The sequence below is a fragment of the Egretta garzetta genome, unplaced genomic scaffold (assembly GCF_000687185.1).
Source record: "Egretta garzetta isolate BGI_Z169 unplaced genomic scaffold, ASM68718v1 scaffold1023, whole genome shotgun sequence".
NCBI classification, from domain to species: Eukaryota; Metazoa; Chordata; class Aves; order Pelecaniformes; family Ardeidae; genus Egretta; species Egretta garzetta.
In genome coordinates this window covers 28,542-29,178 of record NW_009259053.1, presented here as the reverse complement: position 1 = coordinate 29,178, position 637 = coordinate 28,542, and the positions used below count along the sequence as shown (strand labels likewise).

Here is a 637-nt window from a genome sequence, read left to right as displayed (position 1 = left end):
AAAGGACAAGCCCCTGCTGGCAGCAGGGGAGCGTGAGCGGGGCGGTGGGAACGGTCCCCCCCGCGCCTGCCGCGCGTCCCGGCGGGAAGGGGCCGTCTTACCCACAATCATCCCAACCTCGCACCGGTGATCTTCGTAGTAGCAGGAGATCATCGTGGCCACCGTGTCATTCACCATCGCCACCACGTCCATCTCGAAGTCCTGGGGAGGGGAGAGGAACCATGGGGGTCTGGCCGGGGGTCCGGGCTGTCCTGCAGTGGGGGTTTCGGGGGTCCCTGGGGGCGAGGACCCATGCGTTCAGCACGCACACGCCTTGCACACGCAGGTGTATCGGGGTCATAGGGACCCCCCAAGTCCTCACACTGCCCAGCCGCCCCCTCACCTTGTCGATGTCCTCGTGCCGCACGGGGAAGGAGAAGGTGAAGCCCAGGGGCAGCTTTTTGTGCTTCATCTGGTGTTTGTCCAGGAAATCGGAAATGCACTCGGAGAGGTAGTCGAAGAGCTGGAAGAAAGGAGGCCCAGCCCATCCTCCCACCGCCCACAGTCGGCCCCCATCCCCACCGGGGGTCCCCTGAGCGTGGCCACCTCCCTGCCACCCCCTGGCCTCTGCCAGCTGGGGGGATGAGGGTGCACCCAT

The 637-nt window shown here is 66.1% G+C and overlaps 1 protein-coding gene across 1 annotated transcript in view; it reads right to left on the bottom strand.

Moving 5' to 3' along the window:
- LOC104122939 (hexokinase-4) overlaps positions 1 to 637 on the bottom strand; it is a 3,253-nt gene extending 2,616 nt beyond the window's left edge. Inside the window, exons 1-2 of the mRNA XM_009635129.1 lie at positions 311 to 637; positions 71 to 201 (exon numbers count right to left, since the gene is read on the bottom strand). Of these exons, the coding sequence (XP_009633424.1) occupies positions 71 to 201; positions 311 to 637 (458 nt within the window). The remainder of the gene's footprint in view (positions 1 to 70; positions 202 to 310) is intronic.